General features: G+C 40.0%; 2 protein-coding genes across 4 annotated transcripts in view; one reads left to right on the top strand and one right to left on the bottom strand.

Moving 5' to 3' along the window:
* Positions 1–372: 372 nt before the first annotated feature.
* Positions 373–19,312, top strand: ankrd33ba (ankyrin repeat domain 33ba). 3 transcript variants are annotated; one of them, XR_008567312.1, is made up of 8 exons: positions 373–538; positions 756–4,375; positions 4,464–5,059; positions 10,096–10,225; positions 10,330–10,470; positions 12,633–12,774; positions 12,843–15,849; positions 15,941–19,312. XR_008567312.1 is itself a non-coding variant. In XM_054765064.1 (8 exons), the coding sequence occupies exons 4-8, from the start codon at positions 4,646–4,648 to the stop codon at positions 13,585–13,587; spliced, it is 1,572 nt and encodes a 523-aa protein (XP_054621039.1). In that variant the 5' UTR covers positions 373–538; positions 756–865; positions 2,918–4,375; positions 4,464–4,645; the 3' UTR covers positions 13,588–19,311. The 3 variants fall into 3 exon arrangements, 2 of the variants coding, with proteins under 2 accessions (XP_054621039.1, XP_054621038.1); XM_054765064.1 differs by having other exon boundaries at positions 756–865; positions 2,918–4,375; positions 12,843–19,311; XM_054765063.1 differs by having other exon boundaries at positions 756–4,371; positions 12,843–19,311.
* A 285-nt stretch (positions 19,313–19,597) lies between these two features.
* The window catches only part of dap (death-associated protein), a 14,023-nt gene continuing 12,158 nt past the window's right edge, over positions 19,598–21,462 (bottom strand). Inside the window, exon 4 of the mRNA XM_054765066.1 lies at positions 19,598–21,462. This exon is cut by the window's right edge and continues 2,109 nt beyond it. The gene's annotated coding sequence lies outside the window, so the exon portion shown is untranslated.

Genomic DNA, 21,462 nt, shown 5'->3' with positions numbered 1-21,462 from the left:
TGAAATGGGGCACTGCACCATTGGCCACACTGATTTTCTGTCACAAATTAGCCTCCTTTTCCATAGATTGGCTGGCTGTTATAGACTACCAATCAAAAGCCACATTGACCGTGGACAGCCAATCACATACTCGTCTTTTCAAATACCCCGGAAATGGGAACACCCGCTTTCTCGGATTAATACAATGCTTGTTTTCAGATGGCTTGTCGCGAATATGGCGCTCCCACAAGAAAATGTAAACTAACAAATATTATTAACATTCTACAACACGAGGGCGGCTAAAGACTACTTGTCACAATCCGAGCTAACAGTATCTGCTAGCGACAATATGGACTATGAGTCAGAAGCCGTGCTGACTGGAGACAGCCAATCACACGCGAGTCTGCCAGTTACCCCGGAAATGGAAAACAGCCTTCTCTTGAGTTTGTTTTCAGATGGCTTACCGTGTCTATGACACTCCTTCAGCAAGCTATTAAATACATGAGAGCTTTTGTCCTGTAAAAATTATGCCCCCTCCAAATGTATGGACAGTTCAAAGGTCTGTACATCCTATGAAGATTTTAAAATTGATGTGGATAACCTGTGAATAATTGTTAACTTGCTTCAATGGCACCCTTCTGTTTAATAGCTTTTTTGGTTGTTATTGTATAAAGACTTGTAAACAGCTGTGATTAAATTAGCTATGTATGTGCAGTAAGAGAAGTGCTGTATTGTTCTGTAGTATCACAAAAGTATGTTGTTTTTTTTTCTCATAGGGAGAAGCAGCAGGGAATGATCAAACCTGTTGACTTCATCTATCGGGAGGACGCCCTGTGAGTCATCCAGCTAAAGTTGAACAAAATGGCAGTGGGGTGACGTGAGGAGGGTGTGTACATTCATTTTAAAGACAAATGTTTTAAAATTGTGGAACTGAGTGAACTCTGTGGACGCTTAAGGCAAGCATCGCTATGGTGAGCAGCTGTCAGTGACGCGCCGTAAACCTTCTAATCTTCTTCATGGAATGAGGATGTCATCATCTTTGCAGATTAGAATATTCTTAATTAATCACTGTACAGTGTTATCAACAGTATAAGTCTATTAATGATTACACTGTAGGATGGGACCTCCAAAGCTGAACATATTTTATTCCGCAACACTTAATAGAAACCTGTATTAATTGCACAGGCAATTTTAGATGAAATGAAAGTAAAATAAAGTAAAACTACTCATTTTAAGAACAATTTCTACACTGCTAGTAGGCAATAATGTGTATTTATTGTTATTAATTCTCCAGTTTGTGGAAGATGCCAGCCATAAATGAAGCTATTTGCGGAAGGCTGTATTTGGGAATTGCTGTGACACACATGAAAACACATCACAAAGGGGAAAAAAAAACATAATTAAGGGCCATTGCTGGCTGATTCAAATTGGTTCATTACTGCCTGTGGATTAGCGCCAGTGGACTATTGGATTTCTCCTTTTCAGCTGGTGGCTAAATTGATTTAATGTTTGTCCTCAGTGTGAATTATATGAAGGCCTTCTAATAAATCTCCAAATAATCAGCACATTAATGGCGAAAAGGGAACATTTGGAACTTTCAAGACACAATGAAGCCCATTAATGCGTTGACTTCATCAGGTGACGCATATAGAGGGGGCTTTGTGAGGCGGCACGCACCTCAGGTATGCAGCAGGAGAGACCACAGCGTGCACTTCATGTTTTAGCTGACATCTGACGGAGGGAGGGGCATGTAGTCGCCTGTCAACAAGGTCATCTTACACTCGCAAACACACACAGGCACTTTTACTGAGGAAAATAAATAATTTAATGTTTAAAATTCATTATCAGCATTTAAAGCAACATAATGACATTTTGGTAATTCACTGTCATGTTGAGAGAAAGCACAATTCATCCAGTGGTCATTTGTATTTATTTTCATTTTTATTTATTTTTAAAATGCATTTTCCACAATTCACTTCCACAATTTAGCATTCATGGCCCTGCAAATTTGCAGATTTTTGGTTAAAAGAAAAAAAAATCCCCTAAAAGTAGGCGTTTTTTTCCCGCGAAAACATCCTAAATTGCATATAATTTATAAATACATGATAATACAGGTAAAAATGTACATCATACATGTACCGCTGTTAAAAAAAAATAAAAATTGCACATTTACGGTATGTCTGTGCTTCACTGGTAATGTTTTTTTTCGTCACGCGTTGACATTTTGCACTTTGTTCGGCGGTCCTTGACCGCACCATGGTTGCTGTACGTAAGTCGAAAAGTAGTGAAACCTATATATAAAAATATATATGTGTAACTTATGTAAACTGCTCCAAAAAATAAAGGGAACACTTAATCAATCACACGTCTGTGAAATCAAACTGTCCACGTAGGAAGCAACAAAGACTGACAATCAATTTCACATGCTTTTGTGCAAATGGAATAACAACAGGTGGACAGCAAGACATCCCTAATTATAATAATAAGAATACATTTGATTTCCATTGATAATTTTTGTGTGATTTTGTTGTCAGCACATTCAACTAAGTAAAGAACATCATTCATTCAGATTTAGGATGTGTTATTTTAGTGTTCCTTTTATTTATTTGAACAGGGTATCTTGGGTAATACAAGTGTAAAGGTGACTATAGGGGTGTTATTTCATGTCTAGAGGGCTCTAATAATGTTAAAAACAGCATGTAGAGGGCACGTTTTCTATGCTCTAACTATGAAAATATTCTATTTATAAATAAGGAATCCTACTTTGTGGAAATTCACTTCACCAGTTCACCATTTAACCGCAATAAATGAGGGATTACTGTATGACTTAAATTTAGTTTAAAAAAAATCTGTTGTATTTATTATTGTTTATTAATTTCTATTTGTTTTGATTACTGATGTATTTTAATGTCATTTTTGACTAACTGTCTGCAACCAGCCCAAAATGGATGCACTTCTGGGTCCCAACCCACCAGATGAGAATCCTTACTTTATCCGCTGATGAGCTCCAAATTGTACCGCTTTTGGGGTGTTTGACTTTGGACTTCTGTTATGTTTACAGGTGAGGTAGCTGCATAATGCATGTATTGCATAACAATGTCAGTTCTATCTTAACAGTCCAATTAGTTTGTGTTTAAGAGCTTATTTGAGCGAGCAGAAGAGCTATGAGTCTTAGAGGCTCTTGTACCAAAGAGCTTGTTTGTCTGCCATAATTCAACTAGAATTTCCCATTTAAGGTTTCTTCATAAATCATCAGGAAAAGTATGCTTTTGTTTGACCACAAAAAAGAGCCGTTGAAGAGCAGCCATCCACTTTTACAGCCCTGTGAACGACTTTGGTTTGCTTTGATTGAGCGTGAGCAGCAGAAATGTACATTTATGTTGCGTTAATTACAACTAAGCAAGCCTTACTTACGTCCTCTTACGCTGCAAGTGTGTATAACAACATGTTTTCACGATTGGAGCCACATTTTTCTCACATTTTCTCATATTTGAAAAGTTTGAAAAAGGAAGTTTGAAAGTAGAAATGCTTTAAAAAAATAAGGAAATGACCCAGGAAGTGCAGTGAAGGGGCGACATGAAACTGTGGAACACACGGGGAAAACGACAGAAGAGAAAGATTCAAAAGTGAGGTAAAAGGCATGTATGATTGTATGTGTGCATGATTGATACCATGTATGGTGCTGGAACAGGACTGGAAGACATTCTTGGAAGCTGTGTGGTAAGCAAACTCCATCCTCCTGGTGAGTATTGTACTTATATTTTGCAATATGACGAGATAAACAGAACACTTCTTGGATTTGAAGATGTACAGTAACAGTGTGACAACTACCTGACTGTCATATTCTATGATAATTGATGCATTGACGGATATCAGTGTGGATGTGCTAACAGTGATGACTGAGCCACCACAGGAGATCCCACTTCTCAGTGGGGGGGCAGAACAGTGTGGAATATTAATAGGCTCACACTGGAACTGTTATTGTTCTTTTTCCACTGCATGTACTCCGACGGAGCAATTAAAAAAATAATCATGTCATTTTAAGTAAGGCTGTAGACTGATTTGAATTGAATTGCTCTTCTAGCATGGGAATTGTGGCCACAAAAAAAGCTCTCTTAATAATTTAAGAATATTTTACAAAGATATGCATATGCGTACGTTTAGTTGTATTAGATTATTGCAAACTACTGTAACTTTTAAATATAATGTACAGTGAGGAATGAATCATTTAAGTACATTTAGATGCATATACACTTTGAACACGATATTGGTAGGAGAACTAAAGGTCTAATCCAAATGTAAAATTTGTGACATGATTGTGTAATACTTTTATGATTTATGGAGGGAGGAGAGAGAGAGTGTCCCGGGTCCATCAAATCGGATTAGGAGACTGTAGGTTTGCTTTCTGTTTCTCTCCGCCCTCCATGTGATGTTTAGCTTCGTACCAACACGTCATTTTTTTTCCTCTGCTAATTTCTCAAAAGGATACTTGCAAGTTGATGGAGGCGTGCTGCATTCACGGCGTAGTAACTCTGAGGACAGCACGCGGCCATTGGACCGCATGAGCATTATAATATTTTTTTTTTTAAGTTTGTTTCCGATAAAGTCCGGAGATAGACTACCGGTCCCATGCCTGCGCCCTTGCTCGGCTGGTTTCGGGGCTTAGATGGTGCTGATCACGGACGATAGAGACGCAGGAGTCGCATCGTCGCTCCGGGGCAAGCAGCAGCAGCAGAAAGCTGGCGGGGACATCGCTCACGTCCACCCGTCCATAGCTGAGGAGGACCCTGATGAAGACTACCTGGGCTCCTGTCAGGAGGATGAAGATGGCGAGGAAGAGGATGATTTTGAAGAAGTCGACTTCGAGGACTTGGACGACACGAGGAGCATCACGTCAGACGACTCATTCTACCCGCCTGATGATACGTTCGCGGACTCGGAGCGCACCCCGTCCCCAGAAAGCCCGAAGCCGATGTCCTTCTTTCGGGCGTGCTGCAGCAATAACGCCACTATAGTGCGGACCATGATCCGGCATGGGCTCACGGAGGACGAGGTCAAGCAGACGGACCGGAACAACAAGGTACGATGACACCTGTTTTAATACGCACTCTCAAGAGAACGTATTGTAGCTTTAAGAGCTACAAACATACTTTGTTAAAGGGGCTTTTGAACTCTTTTCCAGTGAATTAGAATATCTTAGAAAAGTGAATTTATTACATAAAAATTCAAAAAGCGAAATCCAAAACACAGAAGAGTGAACTGTTTCAAGAATATATTTCATTCTATAATGCATCTCAATCTTGCTGACACACTGAGATGCGTTAAGGCGCATCAGATTCTGGAGAGAAATAATTAAGCCCAAGCTTTGTGCAGAGGCTTACAGGACTATTTCAAGGTCACGGAAGGATCCAGTCTGACCTCCATGTAACGCTGTCATGACAGTGCCTCCTAATGTCTTCTCCAAATATGCAGAAAATACAGCAAATACAAGGCAGAATTTGAAGGGTTTTGCTAGCGGAACAACTATCGTTTGGACAATGACCAATGCTAAAATGTTACTTTGAGTTACTGGAGACTTTTACAAGGCGCATGCATGAGACTGCGTACTCACGTCTTGATCACGATTGACTGCAGCTGATAGTTTCTCTTTGGCAGCATAAAAGATAACCCTCAGCCTGGATCACTCGCTTAGTAAGACATTCATGCCCGTGAGTGTGTAATATGACCACAACTGTTATATTTGTTGGACATTGGAAAAGGAAGGACAATAGAAGCAAATAAACAACCACAGAGAGGCCAAAGGCCTTTGGTATTGCATGCTTGTGTGTACATGGAGAGAGAACGAGGTGTGTGTGTGTGTGTGTGTAAGAAGTCAATATCCTGACACAAATTTGCGCATCCCAAAATATCACACACTGTAACCAAGCATTATGTAACATAAAGAGGGCTCTTACAGTAGAGCTGCAAGGATGCTATACTCCATGAACCTCTATGGCCCCCACGTACGTTGTGCTCAAAATGCTTTGGAAGACATGCTACCATACATGTAACTTAAAATATCAAAGTTTTCTAATCACGAGACATATGATCAGTGACTTATGGGCAATTAGGTACGAAGTCCGGCCCGTGCCCCTGCAGAGACCATTCTCATCTTCAGTCTGCAGCACACGATTGTTTTTATTTTGCGTCAGTTTTTCATGGATGGCGGACATGTTTTTCAACCATCCATCCATCCATTTTCTGTACCGCTTGTTAGGGCTGTGCTATAAATGGAAGAATAACCGAAACTGACATTTAGAGATTCTAATCAATGTAAAACTGTTGGTTATTTCACCCGCCCCTCCATACCCCATCACAGGCCGCCAGGGAAGGCAAAGCGTCAAGGCTGCCAGAAGAAGTAAACACGTGACACTATTCCATCCAGTCTGACTGCTACTGTACACTACGCAGAATCAAACCGCGGCACATTTGTAAAGTCTGTGGCGTTGGCAGTACAAAGTGAGCAGGTTGTTCCCAAAAGGAATTCCATGTCAGATGTTTGGACGCATTTAGTGGCGAGTCACTTGTTTCAAAATGATACAAATATTGGCAGACTAAATAGTTGAGAGTGGGATAATCGTACATTAACCGAAATCAAGGCTTGAGGTTCGATTAATCGTGATTTTTGCCAAAATCCCGCAGCCCTACAGCTTGTCCTCACTAGGGGCGCGGTATGCGGAAAGCCTATCCCTGGTTTTTCAACCAGTCTTGCTGAAATTTTACATGCATTTGCTTGTCAGGTCCCAGCGGGTGTTTTGTAAAGTGCATTGCAAGCTGCGTTTTGGCCTTTTGTTTGCGTTTTAGGCAATTAAAAACTCAGGTTTGCATGTAGACAGGAGCATCATCATTAGCTTAATTGAAAATTTTTGTATTTTTTGTAACTGGTAGTTCTTCGATTCCTCATCATTGTTCGCATGCCTTTTCCACAAATGACTTTCTTCGGGCTTTGAATTGGTGAAATGGGGAAACTGCATTTTTAACAATACAGTCGAACCTCCGAAAACAATCTGTTCAGAGACAGTGGTTGACATCCAAGTTCTAATTTTATTTGGAATGTGAATTACTTAGTTCCAGGCTCAAGACGGCCCACCCTAAAACCTTTCTAAACTGTAAAGTGACATTAACAATCATAGCTGCATAAATAAACATAAATATAAAGGTAAGGCAGCATGCATGAGCCAGCGTGAATGAATGGAAAAGTCAAAAAGCACATGTGAGTTACAGACAGGAGTGTTAGGACATTGACTGGAAGATGGCCTCTGGTCTACCACACAATGTCTGCATGGTCATGGCATCGAGTAACGGACTTAATTAATAATAACGTCAAGAAAACAGGATATCTAAGAGGAATTTTCGGGGTTTGCTGTGTTGTGCTATAGAATATTAGCCATAGATGCATACAGTAACTACAGTATATCTCTGTCACCCTGGCTGATAAGGATAAGCTGTTCTATTCCTAGCCCAGATTACACCATGTGCTAATAATAAGATGACGAGAATGTGTTGCATGTGTCAGCTCAGCTGTAACCCACTGACACTGATTTCAACGCAAGCGAGAATCCAAATCATTCTGTTGTATAAGATGTTGTCATGTTGACTGTGCTGCGGTAGTAGCACCAACGTCGACGTCAGCAAATCTATCTTTACAAAGGCAGAATGTCAGTGACCTTTTCCGATCATCGATATCAAAATAAATTGGGTTTGCATTAACTTTGGGGATTAAATTAGAGTGTGGCAAGGTTACGAGGTCAGCAGGAATCAGGTGAATTGGAACATAGGAGATTAAAGTCAGGGAGGACCTACAGAATGACAAAGTAATGAAAGTCGGCCCTTTTTATTTGGCCTACATGGAAAAAAAACGTAATCGTCCTGTTCTTGTGTTAGGTTTAGCTGTTTTAAGTGTACCAGTGCATGAGTGTGTGTGTGTCCAACCAGACAGATCTATGCGGACCAGAGCCACAGTTAAAGGTTTTTCCGGACAATCCGCCAATTATTCCCCAGAAACATTCCCCCCTTTGTCGCCTTAAGGCTCCCAGGCCTGACAAGTCTAATGAGATTACGTGCAGTTGGCTGACAGCCTGGCATGTTTTAATTGTGGACTTGTGTTCTGTTTGTTTTACATCATGTCCATTACACACAGACTATAAATCCTATTTTGGAAACAGCCTGAGCTGAGGGGCAATAGCTAAAACGCTAGTGCCTTTTTAAAAGTTGGAAATACATACTGTATATTTTCCTGCTTAATAAAAATTGAGTCGAGCTTAGTGTTCGATTCTTTCCCAGGTTTGAAGAGAGAATTTACATTTGCACGAAACTGCAGAGTAAATATAGTTCTTCCATTTGAACTGGTACAACTCAGAGGGGTCTTTCTGCCTTCACATAGATGCTCAGTGTGTGTGCGTGTGCGTGTGCGTGTGCGTGTGTGTGTGTGTGCGCGCGCACATGTCCAATATGAGGGAGGCTGGACCAAACTCAACCATAAACATTCTCTTTCTCTATAAATACACACACACACACACACACACACACACACATACATATACATACACACACACATATATATATATATATATATATATATACATATATATATGGCAACAATTTAAAAAAAGGATGTTAAATAGTGTTCATTTTGATCAACAGTGTGTTAATATTTGCTCACAAGCAAGACTTGTCCTAATTGGTCAATAACAACTTATGCTATAATGTATAAAGATGAACATGCATATTTGGGACTTGTTTCTTAAACTCTAATTCACTATCAGCTGTTTAGACCCGATGTTTTAAAGGAAAACTTGTACATTTACTGTACATTTTATGAAATACACAGTAAAACTAGGTGTATAGAGAAAAATAGGAACAAATGCAATTAATTGTAGCTATTATAAAGTATACTATAAAATGATAGGTTTGTAGAATAAAATAGCAATACATTTTAGTAATTTTGTTGTTTTACGACTGCAAAAATGAAATGATATGCAGTGAAAATGATTGTACCATCGGATATACAGTACGCATTTTTCATTCGTACGAATAACATTTCACATTCAAGGTTGGCAGGTCTGTGAGTGTCTTCATTCACGATTGAACGATGCTGGTGCAGCAACTCATACGGTGGTTTGTACAGATGAATAAATTATCACGTTTGCAATCATATTTCAAATTGGGGAGCATGAAAACATGACATAAAATACACATATATGACACATGGTTTGTAGACTAAACGGATTTGTTGAATAAAAGGTAATAAATCTAATAAAGTCCACATTTTGTTTCATAAAGATCATCCATCCTCATTAGGGTCGCGGGGGCATGCCGGAGCCGATCCCAGCTGACTTCAGGCGACAGGCGTGGTACACCCTGGCCTGGTCGGCAGCCAATCGCAGGGCACATATAGACAAACAACCATTCATACCTATGTATAATTTAGAGTCGCCAATTAACATAACAACATTTGGAATGTGGGAGGAAACCGGAGTACCCGGAGAAAACCCACACACACACGGGGAGAACATGCAAACTCCACACAGAAATGCCCAACGGAGATTCGAACCCTGGTCTTCCCGATCTGGCTGTGACTGTGTGGCCAACATGCTAACCACTAGACCACCGTTTCATAACGATGAACTTGATTCATTCTGAATGTTCATTTTTTCTGAATTTGAAAAGAAAAACAATTTTATGGCATTGTTGTTTTTAGTTAATTATATTAATTAATATATATACATAAAAATAGATTAGTTGTATTATTTACATAAGTATTTAAGGTACCATTAAATTCTCCTTCCATCATCAGTTTGTTAGTCTTGTTTTTGTTGGCATATGAATGTCCTGGAAAAGTACCCAACTTTTCCCAGGTCGTCGTGTTGGCAAACATAAGCTCCCATTCACACACAAGCAACACCTTTTCTGGCACACCAGATCTTGCTGAGTTTTCTGCTGAGTTTGACACGTCTCTGTTTTAAAACGAAAACACGTGTCATGTTAATGCAAGTGCAGTAGTAGTCATGCCTAGTCAGTGTCAGCACTCTGCAGCATCTCTCAGAACTTTCACTTCCTCACACTTCCCTCTCTCAGACAGGGCTGCTGGTTGCATGTTACCAAGGTTACGTCGATGTTGTCATCGCGCTGTCTCAGTGTCCGTATCTGGACGCTAACTGGCAGGACAGCGAGGGCAACACTGCCCTCATCACTGCCGCGCAGGCAGGTAAGCCTCTTATGCTGATATTGGGTCAAATTCCAAACGTTAGAGGTTCCAATGTGTAGTGTATCTGTCACACGCATCAAAGCATGCTTGTTTTTTGTCTTTAGGTCACATCACAATCACCAACTACCTGCTCAACTACTACTCAGGTTTGGACATTGAGAGGAGAAACTGTCACGGCTTCACGGCTCTGATGAAAGCTGCCATGCAGGGTCGTGTTGAGTGTGTGCGCGCGCTCATGATGGCAGGTACCGTCTTTACATGTCGCTTGACCTTGGTACGTAGGCGCTTACGGAGGCAGTTACAGTGGAATCTGGCACATATGAAATATTTTGACCCCATAAGAAATAATGGAAGGACAGTCATTCCTCGTCACTTTGCGCTCGGAATATCTCAGCTTCGCCCTTATCACGTTTTTTTGGAAAATATATCAATAAATGATCAGTTTTGGGGTTGAATACGGCCTATTGTCAGTACAAAAATATGCATATTTAAGCAAATTGTACACATTGTTTTGCCCAATTTAAGCATTTTCAAGCATAAAAATGGCTAAATGAACTAAAATACAAATATAAGGCATTCAGAAGACACATTGAAAGACGTGATACCCAGTATATGTATCCATGACATATACTGGTCACTAGGTGTCAATAATGTTACATTGATGAGACGGTGAGGCACTATAGGAAGGAATGTACAGAACCCGGAAGGAACAAGGAAGTCTCCCAATGACTTATATTATGTCATATTTTCAAAGGTGACTATAGGGGTGTTATTTCATGTCTCGTGGCTCTAATAATGTTAAACTGTATTTAGAAGGTCAAACTGAACATATTTGATTCATACATAAGGAATCCTATGTCACGAAAATTCACTTTGGGTCTGGAATGAATAAGTATTATTTTTTTAAATCAGTGAAATAACTTGAAATTACTGAAATAAAAAACCTCTGGGGAGAAGTCATTTGACGGAACCTACTGGTACTGGCCGTTTCACTTTCAAGCATTTTGGCACGTCATTTTTTTGTTCTGTTCACCGATTATTTTACTTATGATATAGTATATATAATAATATAATATAATATAATAATATTATAAGTATACCCCTCAATTTTATTTCATATTACTTCAGATAAGCAAACTACTGAGCAAAGAAACAAAAGGTGGGTGTCCACCAAAAACCAGCTTTTTGTGAAAAGACACATTTCAAGCATACTTTCACTTTGACACAAATGTTTTTTGCTTTTGTGACAGCTCAAATATCTAAACAACTATACCAACATAACAATGCAAAAAATGGTTGTTTTAGATCAAAATAACAATTTATTTACAAATATAACACCACTAACTTTTTAAAATGTTCACATTTGGAACTAAACCGTGTGTGCATGCGTGTGTGCATGCATTAAAATTTCCTTACGTAACCTTCTGCATGCTAAACTCCTCCACGCTCTCTCACTTCCCCCTTGCTGTCGAGTGTGTTTTTACATGCAAAAGATGCATGATGAGCGCTCATCAAATGCATTTCTGCCACCTTGTGGCCGTTTTTATGGCTTAAACAGTCACACTCTTTTAGCGTGCAGTTGAGTCATCACCTCTTTTTGCCTTTCGCGAAAAAAAACCCGTAAAAGATGTACAAATACGTCTTTGGAAGCAGGCATTTGGGTTTACAAAAACGTATAAATACGTCTTTGGTATTGAATGAGTTAAGACACTTTTATGTCCTCCACTTGTTGCCGGTCAAAAGACATCAGAGACAGAATTGTAGACCTACACAAGGCCGGGATAAGCTATGGCGCTATAGGATAGGCAAGCAGCTTGGTGAGACAAAATCAAGTGTATTTGCAATAATTAAAAGAATAGAAGACTTACTTAATCTTCCTCGTACAGGATGTTGTCATCGCGCTTCCAGCATGACAATGATCCTAAACACACCGCCCAGGCAACGAAGGAGTGGCTTCGTAAGAACCATTTCAAGGTCCTGGAGTGGCCAAGTCAGTCTCCAGACCACAAACCTATAGAAAACCTGTGGAGGGAGTTGAAAGTCTGCCTCAAAACTTGACAGATTTGGAAAAGATCTGCATGGAGGAATGGGACAATGGGACAAAATACCAGCTATAGTGTGTCCTCTGTCATTGGACAAGTACTGAGTTGATGTTTGTGTTAGTGTCCAATTGTTTATTTTCCTGTCCATTATACAAATAAATTGTTTAAATTATCAAATGAGATTGGATGGAAATTACACACCTCTCATCTTTTTAAGTGGGAAAACTTGCCCAAATACTTTTTGGCCTCACAGGGGGCCAATCAGCCGCTTCCTGCAAAAAACGACCACAAAAAGATGAAATATACCAAGCATCCACTGCACCTGACAGTATCAATGACAGGCTTGCATTGACTGTCCGTTGCAGGAGCCACCCTAAACGCACGAGACTGTGGCCGCCAAATGACCGCCAGGGAGTGGGCAATGTTCACTGGGCGCTATGAAACAGCCTGGGTGATGGGTCGACTCATGGAACGACCCTGCCCGCGCCAAATCAACAATGCATACAGGTAAAAAAAAACAAGTTTTCTACCTGAAGTCTGTCTTAAAGGAACTAACAGCCATGTTGCTTTCGCAGTCTAGAATGGCCGTCGCTGGCATCACTGGTGGCCAATGCCCAGGAGCCCCGTGGTTGCCTTAAGCGTCTCTCGGACATGGTGCGTGACATCTTCAACATTGCCAATGTTACCAACCCTGAAGACTCCGGCGTCATTGACCACCTGGTGTCTGTGACGACAGCCATCCGGAGCCCTTTCATTGCAGTCACCTGTCGCACGGTGTGTCCAGACAGCCCCCCGAGCGTGGGCAAACGACGCTACGCCGTTGCTGAAATCATCCGCTATCAGCGAGCCAAAGAGCTCAGTGCCATCAATACAGACAGGGTGGACACCCACCTCAAGCTCTTCCAAAACTCCAGGGTCACTCTGGTGCCTAAGCCCGCTTCTGACCGGCGAGCCAGCCTTCAGATGCAGAGCGCAGTGCCTCGAACAAGGAGCTCCAGCCTGGGAATGTTGTCTTATAATGGAGCCGAGCTACGAAGGACCAGCCTGCTGCCGCTGCACATGGTGCTCAGGAGGAGCAGCATCAGGCCGGGGTGGACCATCCCCAAGGTGAGGGTGTCCAAAGCCCCCACGCCCACTTACGAGCCAGAAAAGGTGCGCAGGAAGACCAGTACCAAAGATGGAGGCGGCAGGCATTTGCTGCAGATCCCCAAGTGGCGATACAAGGAGCTAAAAGAGGAGAGGAGGAAAGCAGAGGATGCTGAGAGGAGGAGACTGGAGGCCATAACCAAGAGGCATCTCTCTGTCAGGAACAGGAAGTAGTCTCATGCACACTAAACCAAAAAAAAAAACAAATACGCTGGACTCAGGGTGAGTTTAGAATTCCCAGCAGTGTTTGGAAAACACAAGACAATGTTGCTTTTGTATCCTTAAATGAACTCCATAGCATCTTAGATGGCTGCCACCTAGCCAGGGTCTTGATACTTGAAGCTAGCACATTCTCATATTTATTGCAGCCCAAAAGGCCAAACTGATATTTTCTTACTTTTTTCTAGTTTTCCACTGCAATCCAATCTTTGTATGTATTTTTTTACCGATGGAAAGTCAAACAGCTTTCACTTGTCAAAAAACCAAACACGGAGTTTAGGAAAATATGTTGAAAAGCCGGCAAAAAGTTGAGCGTGATGTTGAAGATTTTCTAGCAATGTGTTTCACCAAAAATAGCAAATCTTGAATCTGGCCATCTATTTTTCCACAAAGATGTTTGGTATGTTGAGCTGAAAATGTGATATTGGCTAAATGATTATTTATTCATAATTACATAAAAAAGATTTTGCTCTCATTTAAAAGCTGATATGGCTTGAGGGCTTGTTTTTTTAATAACAGAAATAATTTAGACTAACCCTAAAAAGATGTCTGTTTTGTGCAAATGATCCATGATGTCTCTGAGAATATGTGACATAATTACAGGCTTTATGATGACAAACCAATGAATGTACGTTGCATGTATGTTTTTTTATACTAGAAATCAAAATGCTTTTTAATGACGTTCTGACTTTTCAGACTTGAGTTTTATCATGCATTTACAAACATAGTACCCATTTTTTCTCCAGTCTGAAGGCAAAGACAAAATTGTGGAGCACTATTGTGACGTCACACTCTGAATTTTATCAAATGCATTGGGAAAGCTCGACTGTTTACATGAAAACACACACTGGTGACGCTGGTGCTTCATATGGATGCAATGCTGATGGCAGGGCATGGGGGAATAACGCTTCTACTTGGACTTGTGTGTGCATTCTTTCATCTTTTCTTCATTTTTGGTGTGAAACCAAAAGTAGTAATACATAATACTATTTACTATGTATATTATGGGTGTACCCAATCATATAAGACATTTTATGTACCAAAATATTAGGTACGCTTTCGGTCGAATTATTAGGTACACCTAAAGCCAAAATATTAGGTACCCCTTTGGTCTGATTTTTAGGTACACCCAAAATATTAGGTACCCTGTTGGTCGAATTATTAGGTACACCAAAAATATTAGAAACACTTTTGGTCAAATTATTAGGCCCACCTAAGGCCAAAATATTTGGTACCCCTTTGGTCTGATTATTAGGTACACCCAAAATATTAGGCACACCCATGTGACCAAAATATTAGGTACACCATTGGTCTAATGATTAGGTACACCAGACGCCAAAATATTAGGTACACCTTTGGTCTTATGATTAGGTACACCAGACGCCAAAATATTAGGTACACCTTTGGTCTTATGATTAGGTACACCAGACGCCAAAATATTAGGTACACCTTTGGTCTTATGATTAGGTACACCAAAACCCAAATTATTAGGTACACTTTGGGGTGTACCTAATTATGTGACCAAAAAAGGCTGGTCGATTTATTAGGGACGGCAAAACTCACTTTTTCTGCCTCTGATTTGGTATATATAGTAAAAACTATATATATATACTTTCTACTATATACTTATACACTATATATCTATATACCCACAATATTAGGTACCCCTTTGGTCGAATTATTAGGTACACCCAAAATATTAGGTACACGTTTGGTCGATTTATTAGGCACACTTAAGGCCAAAATATTAGGTACCCCCTTTGGTCGAATTATAAGGTACACTCAAAATATTAGGTACACGTTTGGTCGATTTATTAGGCACACTTAAGGCCAAAATATTAGGTACCCCTTTGGTCGAATTATTAGGGACACCCAAAATATTAGGTACACCCCAAGGCCAAAATATTAGGTACACCCTTGGTCTAATGATTAGGTACACCAAAAGCCAAATTATTAGGTACACTTTGGGTGTACCTAATTATGTGACCAAAAAAGGCTGGTCGATTTATTAGGGACGGCAAAACTCACTTTTTCTGCCTCTGATTTGGTATATATAGTAAAAAACTATATATATATACTTTCTACTATATACTTATACACTATATATCTATATACCCACAATATTAGGTACCCCTTTGGTCGAATTATTAGGTACACCCAAAATATTAGGTACACGTTTGGTCGATTTATTAGGCACACCTAAGGCCAAAATATTAGGTACCCCCTTTGGTCTGATTATTAGGTACACCCAAAATATTAGGTACACTTTTGGTCAAATTATTAGGCACACCTAAGGCCAAAATATTAGGTACCCCTTTGGTCTGATTATTAGGGACACCCAAAATATTAGGTACACCCCAAGGCCAAAATATTAGGTACACCCTTGGTCTAATGATTAGGTACACCAAAAGCCAAATTATTAGGTACACTTTGGGTGTACCTAATTATGTGACCAAAAAAGGCTGGTCGATTTATTAGGGACGGCAAAACTCACTTTTTCTGCCTCTGATTTGGTATATATAGTAAAAAACTATATATATATACTTTCTACTATATACTTATACACTATATATCTATATACCCACAATATTAGGTACCCCTTTGGTCGAATTATTAGGTACACCCAAAATATTAGGTACACGTTTGGTCGATTTATTAGGCACACTTAAGGCCAAAATATTAGGTACCCCCTTTGGTCGAATTATAAGGTACACTCAAAATATTAGGTACACGTTTGGTCGATTTATTAGGCACACTTAAGGCCAAAATATTAGGTACCCCTTTGGTCGAATTATTAGGGACACCCAAAATATTAGGTACACCCCAAGGCCAAAATATTAGGTACACCCTTGGTCTAATGATTAGGTACACCAAAAGCCAAATTATTAGGTACACTTTGGGTGTACCTAATTATGTGACCAAAAAAGGCTGGTCGATTTATTAGGGACGGCAAAACTCACTTTTTCTGCCTCTGATTTGGTATATATAGTAAAAAACTATATATATATACTTTCTACTATATACTTATACACTATATATCTATATACCCACAATATTAGGTACCCCTTTGGTCGAATTATTAGGTACACCCAAAATATTAGGTACACGTTTGGTCGATTTATTAGGCACACTTAAGGCCAAAATATTAGGTACCCCCTTTGGTCTGATTATTTTGTACACCCAAAATATTAGGTACACTTTTGGTCTTATTATTAGGTACACCCAAAATATTAGGTACACCTTTGGTCGAATTATTAGATACACCCAAAATATTAGGTACACATTTGGTCTAATTATTAGGTACACCCAAAATATTAGGTGCACCTTTGGTCGAATTATTAGGTACACCCAAAATATTAGGTACCTTTTGGTCTAATTATTAGGCACACCTCAGGCCTAAATATTAGGTACACTTTTGGTCTAATAATTAGAAACACCATTGGTCTAATGATTAGGTACACCCAAGGCCAAAATATTAGGTACACCCAAAATATTAGGTACACTTTTGGTCAAATTATTAGGCACACCTAAGGCCAAAATATTAGGTACACTTTCGGTCGAATTATTAGGTACACCCAAAACATTAGGTACACCCAAGGCCAAAATATTAGGTATACCTTTGGTCTAATGATTAGGTACACCAAAAGCCAAATTATTAGGTACACTTTGGGTGTACCTAATTATGTGACCAAAAACAGCTGGTCAATTTATTAGGGACGGCAAAACTTACTTTTTCTGCCTCTGATTTGGTATATATAGTAAAAAACTATATATATATACTTTCTACTATATACTTATACACTATATATCTATATACCCACAATATTAGGTACCCCTTTGGTCGAATTATTAGGTACACCCAAAATATTAGGTACACGTTTGGTCGATTTATTAGGCACACCTAAGGCCAAAATATTAGGTACCCCCTTGGTCGAATTATAAGGTACACCCAAAATATTAGGTACACGTTTGGTCGATTTATTAGGCACACTTAAGGCCAAAATATTAGGTACCCCTTTGGTCGAATTATTAGGGACACCCAAAATATTAGGTGCACCTTTGGTCGAATTATTAGGTACACCCAAAATATTAGGTACACTTTTGGTCGATTTATTAGGCACACCTAAGGCCAAAATATTAGGTACCCCCTTTGGTCTGATTATTAGGGACACCCAAAATATTAGGTACACTTTCGGTCGAATTATTAAGCACACCTAAGGCCAAAATATTAGGTACACCCAAAATATTAGGTACACCCCAAGGCCAAAATATTAGGTACACCCTTGGTCTAATGATTAGGTACACTTTGGGTGTACCTAATTATGTGACCAAAAAAGGCTGGTCGATTTATTAGGGACGGCAAAACTCACTTTTTCTGCCTCTGATTTGGTATATATAGTAAAAAACTATATATATATACTTTCTACTATATACTTATACACTATATATCTATATACCCACAATATTAGGTACCCCTTTGGTCGAATTATTAGGTACACCCAAAATATTAGGTACACATTTGGTCGATTCATTAGGCACACCTAAGGCCAAAATATTAGGTACCCTTTTGGTCACATAATTAGGTACACCCAAAATATTAGGTACACGTTTGGTCTAATTATTAGGTACACCCAAAATATTAGGTACACGTTTGGTCTAATTATTAGGTACACCCAAAATATTAGGTACACTTTTAGTCTAATTATTAGGCACACCTAAGGCCAAAATATTAGGTACCCCTTTGGTCTGATTATTAGGTACACCCAAAATATTAGGTACACTTTTGGTCGACTTATTAGGTACATTTGACCCATTTGGTCTAATGATTAAGTACACCTGAGGTCAAAATATTAGGTACACTTTAGGCCTAATGATTAAGTACACCGAAAATATTAGTGTCACTTTTGGGGTGTACCTATGCTTTAGTCCAAATGTGTACTTAATAATTTGGGTGTAGCTCATATGTAGGCAAGTCTTTTTCTATTTTATATTGAGAACACCAACTATATTTGACTTATATGTATTCTTAATCTTTACTATTCTTAATAATAGCTCATAGTCAGAGGTCAGTATGTGTGATCAATCCAAACGTATGAACCCTGAATGCATCACACATATTCAGGTCATGATTGTAGCTGGGCCAGCAGTTTGCAACGTAACCTACAGGCTCCTCCTCTTCCTCTATGACCCAAATCTGCTTTAATAAGGATAAAATAAAATCTATACTGTACATCACTACTGATATGCCAGCTATTATGTCAGCATGACCTCATTCCACACCAGCATTTTCAGGAGAGAATTTGGGTGGTAGCCCCCTGCTGGGCGTCTGTAAAACAGCACAATTTGAATCAGATACACATTTAATTTCTATGCAAGGTTTGCAAAGTTAGTCTCCAGACTTTTGTCATTAGAAAGTAGCATCACTAATTACTATAATTAAGAAGCAATGGTAATATTACACATGCTACTGTAAATGTTGCATTCTATTCTATTCTTAAATGATGGAATTTCTTACTAATATAAAGTAGGTCTTTTCTAATGAACTCCATTTCTGAAAAGCTGCAGCATTTGAATAAATGATTACAATGAAACACCATCTGAACTAAAAATAAACAAAGCCATCCTTATAAACTTGACCCGAGTTTTTCTTCTGTTCAACTGGATTGGCCGTTGCAGTATGTCAGCGTAACTTACCTTATCACAACGACCATGAACGGCAGGTTGTGACATCGCTTTGACTCTCACGCATGGCGGCTTGTTGACAAGGGATGACTTTGAGGTCACATTGTCACACAAACGTCCAGTTTGGACAGGATGAAGGTGATTCTCAGGATGCCGAGGGTCACATGGCCAACAACGGGTGGTGGGTGCTCAAGAGTGAGGTCAGCGAGTGCTGCTTTACCAGAAGAACGACTGACTTGGTGAGCAGGATACTCACCAAAAAATAAACATGGCTACATTCAAGTGCAGGTTGAGATTCTTTATTCCGACAAAAGTAAACATATTGAGCAAATGTGGCATCACTTTCAAGTCAATTTCCATAAAGAAATACGGCCAGAGAACAGGCTGCTGCCAAACAGAAAGGAAATGTGGGAGGTGCATTTAATTATCAGGCCCCTCTGGTGTGGAACCATCTCCCCCACTCAATCCGGGGGGCAGACACCCTCTCTCGAGTTGGAAGTGCGCCCTGATATCAGACACACTCCTCTGTGTTCCTCAGACTAAGGCTCCTGGCTTGATCTACCATCTATCCCTCTACTCTATTTGATATCGGAACCCAACCGGTCGAGACAGACGGCCGCCCCACCCCACAGAGCCTGGGTTCTGTTCAAGGTTTCTTCCCCAGAGGGAGTTTTTCCTTGTCTCCGTCACCAAGTGCTTGCTCATGTGGGGTTTCAGTTGGTTCTCTGGTTTTCATTTCTGAATGTGACCTTGATGTGTAAAGTGATTTGGCACTAAATGAACACATTGAATTGTATCTGAAGCGGACAAAAAGAAAGCTGCAGTGTGAAGTACACCTTTTGAACCCACTCTTATACAAAATACCACACAATGAAGTGCTTGGGGTTTGGACAGGTGTGATATACAAGTGTGCACGTCTGATGGTCCAAGGCATGCTCGGGTCATTCGTGTGTATGCTCAGACACTTGAAAAAGAGGAAGAGACAACATTGTTGGGGAACCCACACTACCTGTCCCTGGGGTCCTGGCAGGATGCATAAACGGCACAACAGTCCACTTTTGGCAACGTCACGCAACCTGTTTTTTTCCAGGCTGCTTCCATGGCACCTTTCTGACAGACACGCGTACAAAAGACGTTTGTAATCTGGAATTAAGGCTCTTCCTCAATCATCCATTCATGAGACCTCAGCTAGGAAAACATTCCATGTGTCGCTCCAGTTTGGGGTCTTTCTCCTAAATTCTGAGCACAGATTTAACAGCATGGTGCCCCCACGTGGACCTCGTTTTCGGAGATTTACAGAAAGCAAACATGGAATTTAATTACAAATATTTGTCATTTAATATTGTATTCTGGAAAAAAGTTCATTAAAAAAAGGGACTGCATTTATTAGTTGTATTTCCATTTACTTTGATTATATACAGTACATTTTTGAAATAATATCTCCGAACCCCAAAAGAGGCAGCGAGTATCCGACGAGACAACACAGCTGGAATTTGGCGTGTGAGCTCGCTGCAGCAGGTTCTTTCCAACTTTAGACCGCACCAACCGCTTTATTGGGCTAACACGACCTGACAGGACACCTGCTTGTGTAAAGATGGATTACACGCAACAACACCTGGTGCACACACTTAGAGACACGCGTGTGGCTTGAGGGGGGGAGGAGGGGGAGGAAAATGGACGGCCCTTGGAATGATGTTCCTGTTTCATTTCCAAAACACCAGCTGAGCCCTCGTCCCTCTGTGCCCACAGTTAATTCACCACGGGACGCTTAAACTAGCACGCTTATTCGGCTGCAACTTTTTTGGATGCAATTATTTAAGCACGGAGGAACCTTCAAAGTTTAAGGAAAAATGCCTCAGAAGTTATGATTATTTAAGTTAACGATTGTTTTCTTACTCAATTAACCTCACGCTTGTTTTTTGGATTAATCGAGTCATCGTTAGGACCCTAGACCCCCCCCCAGACCAGGGGTGTCCACTTTGGCTCAGTCACATGGTGAAAAATGAAACGAAGCAACTTTACCCATTTTCGATTTCGTAACACACGTAGGAGCTATGCTGAGAGGTTCGATGTATTTTAAGAAAAAAAAGCATCTCATCTTTGTGATGTTTGTGCAAAAGCATCAACTTCACCCTTTCCCCTATTTTT

This window comes from Dunckerocampus dactyliophorus, chromosome 21 (genome assembly GCF_027744805.1).
Source record: "Dunckerocampus dactyliophorus isolate RoL2022-P2 chromosome 21, RoL_Ddac_1.1, whole genome shotgun sequence".
NCBI classification, from domain to species: domain Eukaryota; kingdom Metazoa; phylum Chordata; class Actinopteri; order Syngnathiformes; family Syngnathidae; genus Dunckerocampus; species Dunckerocampus dactyliophorus.
This window is presented reverse-complemented; position numbering and strand designations above follow the sequence as displayed.